General features: G+C 39.5%; 1 protein-coding gene across 1 annotated transcript in view; it reads left to right on the top strand.

The window, feature by feature from the left end:
* Window positions 1-358: 358 nt before the first annotated feature.
* The window catches only part of LOC143018339 (uncharacterized), a 42,753-nt gene continuing 41,337 nt past the window's right edge, over window positions 359-1,774 (top strand). The window contains exon 1 of the mRNA XM_076173700.1: window positions 359-1,016. Within this exon, the coding sequence (XP_076029815.1) occupies window positions 359-1,016 (658 nt within the window). The remainder of the gene's footprint in view (window positions 1,017-1,774) is intronic.

Raw genomic sequence — 1,774 nt, 5'->3', positions numbered from 1 at the left:
GTAATAAGTATATATATATTACACACACACACACACACACACACACACACACACACACACACATACACACACACACACACACACACACACACACACATGTATATATATATATATATATATTCGTATGTAAGTATATTATATGTATTATTTATTCTATTCTATTCCTATTTATTTACTTGTTTATTTGTATACGTGTCTGGCATCTTAGATAATTGCACAAAGACTTTGTTCTGATTGGACCAACCAACTTATGTGATTTTTTCTGCCAGGTCGGAAGCCCACCCACCCCATCCACGGATCTCATCGCTGATTGGCTGAGCCCGAGACAACGTGACCTAAGGTCAGGTTGGAGTCAAGCATGGGTGACCCAGGACTCAGTGGGTCAGTTCACCTGGTGACGTGCGAAGGTCAAGACATCCACAGTCTTCCCGCAGCCGCATGTGTGACCGCAGCTCCGTCGCCAACCTCCGCCGCCGCCGCCGCAGCTATGCAGAAGACGTTTTACGAGACGTACACCACGCCGCAGCCTGCGGCATGTGCCACATATTACGAGAACGCGTTCAGTACCGCATTGAACAACGGATACGGATACGACCCGACCGCCGCATACGGGCAATACTACGACGAATACCCGGACTACCGAAGCGCGGCTGCCGCATGCGGCCTTGCGGCTTCCAACGTGATGCAGCCCCCACCAGCGCCGCAGGAGTACCATAGTATGTACATGGGACCTGCAGCAAGTATGGGGTACTGTGAGTCTTCGATGGCCTTACCTAAGGACTACGCCCCCTGGGTAAGGGACCTTCGACCGCCGGGGAAAAAGAGCCCTGGGGGACTCCAAAATGCCCATACGCCCACCCAAACCAGACCCCAGGCCCTTCCGCCCACCACCACAGCCTCCGCACAGCCACCCCGGGGTGCACAGCCTCCTACACAGCCGACGCAGCTTGCACAGCCCCCGCAAGTCATCACGCCCCCGGATCAGTTGACGCCCATCTCGCTTCCGTCTAATCAAGGTAAGATCGTGGAGGTTCAATTCCATTGGATAAATAGACTTTTCTGATATATACATATATATATATATATATATATTTATATATATCATACACACACATATATATAATACCCATATGTATGTATATATATATTTATGTATATATATATGTATATAATATGTATATATACATATATATATATTTATATATATATATATATATATATATATGTATATATGTATATATATATGTATATATATACATGTATATATATATATAGACTTTTCCTAAGTTTATTAATTAATACACTCATTCTTTATCTATTTATGTGTTTATTGGTGCATTTCCGTTTGTCTATTAGTTAATTGTTTATTACTTTGTTCATTCGTTTAAATATTATTCCTATTGTGTTTATTCTATTTCATTCATTTTACTTATCTTCATTATATTTATTCATCTTTTTATTTATTAATCTATCTAGACAATTTTGTTCAAATACTGTGGTCCGCTGACTTAGATTATTGAAACTATGAGCAAAAATAAAAAATCTAGTTATACTAGTAACTTAGGATCAGCATAATCTACTTATTCTATTCTGGATAAAATCAAAGAATTTCGTCCAACTGATCAAAGTTTTTTCTTAAACTGAAAAAAAAGATCTATAAGTTCGAATTTTGAATAATTCTCCAAAGAATCCCACAAGAGTAGTTGTTAATAATTTGATAATAAGTTATTAGGTTGAAATGGAAAATACGTTAAGAATTATTAGTAAGTTAAGA

Source organism: Oratosquilla oratoria, chromosome 3 (assembly GCF_046742065.1).
Source record: "Oratosquilla oratoria isolate Oo_2021 chromosome 3, ASM4674206v1, whole genome shotgun sequence".
Taxonomy (NCBI): domain Eukaryota; kingdom Metazoa; phylum Arthropoda; class Malacostraca; order Stomatopoda; family Squillidae; genus Oratosquilla; species Oratosquilla oratoria.
This window is presented reverse-complemented; position numbering and strand designations above follow the sequence as displayed.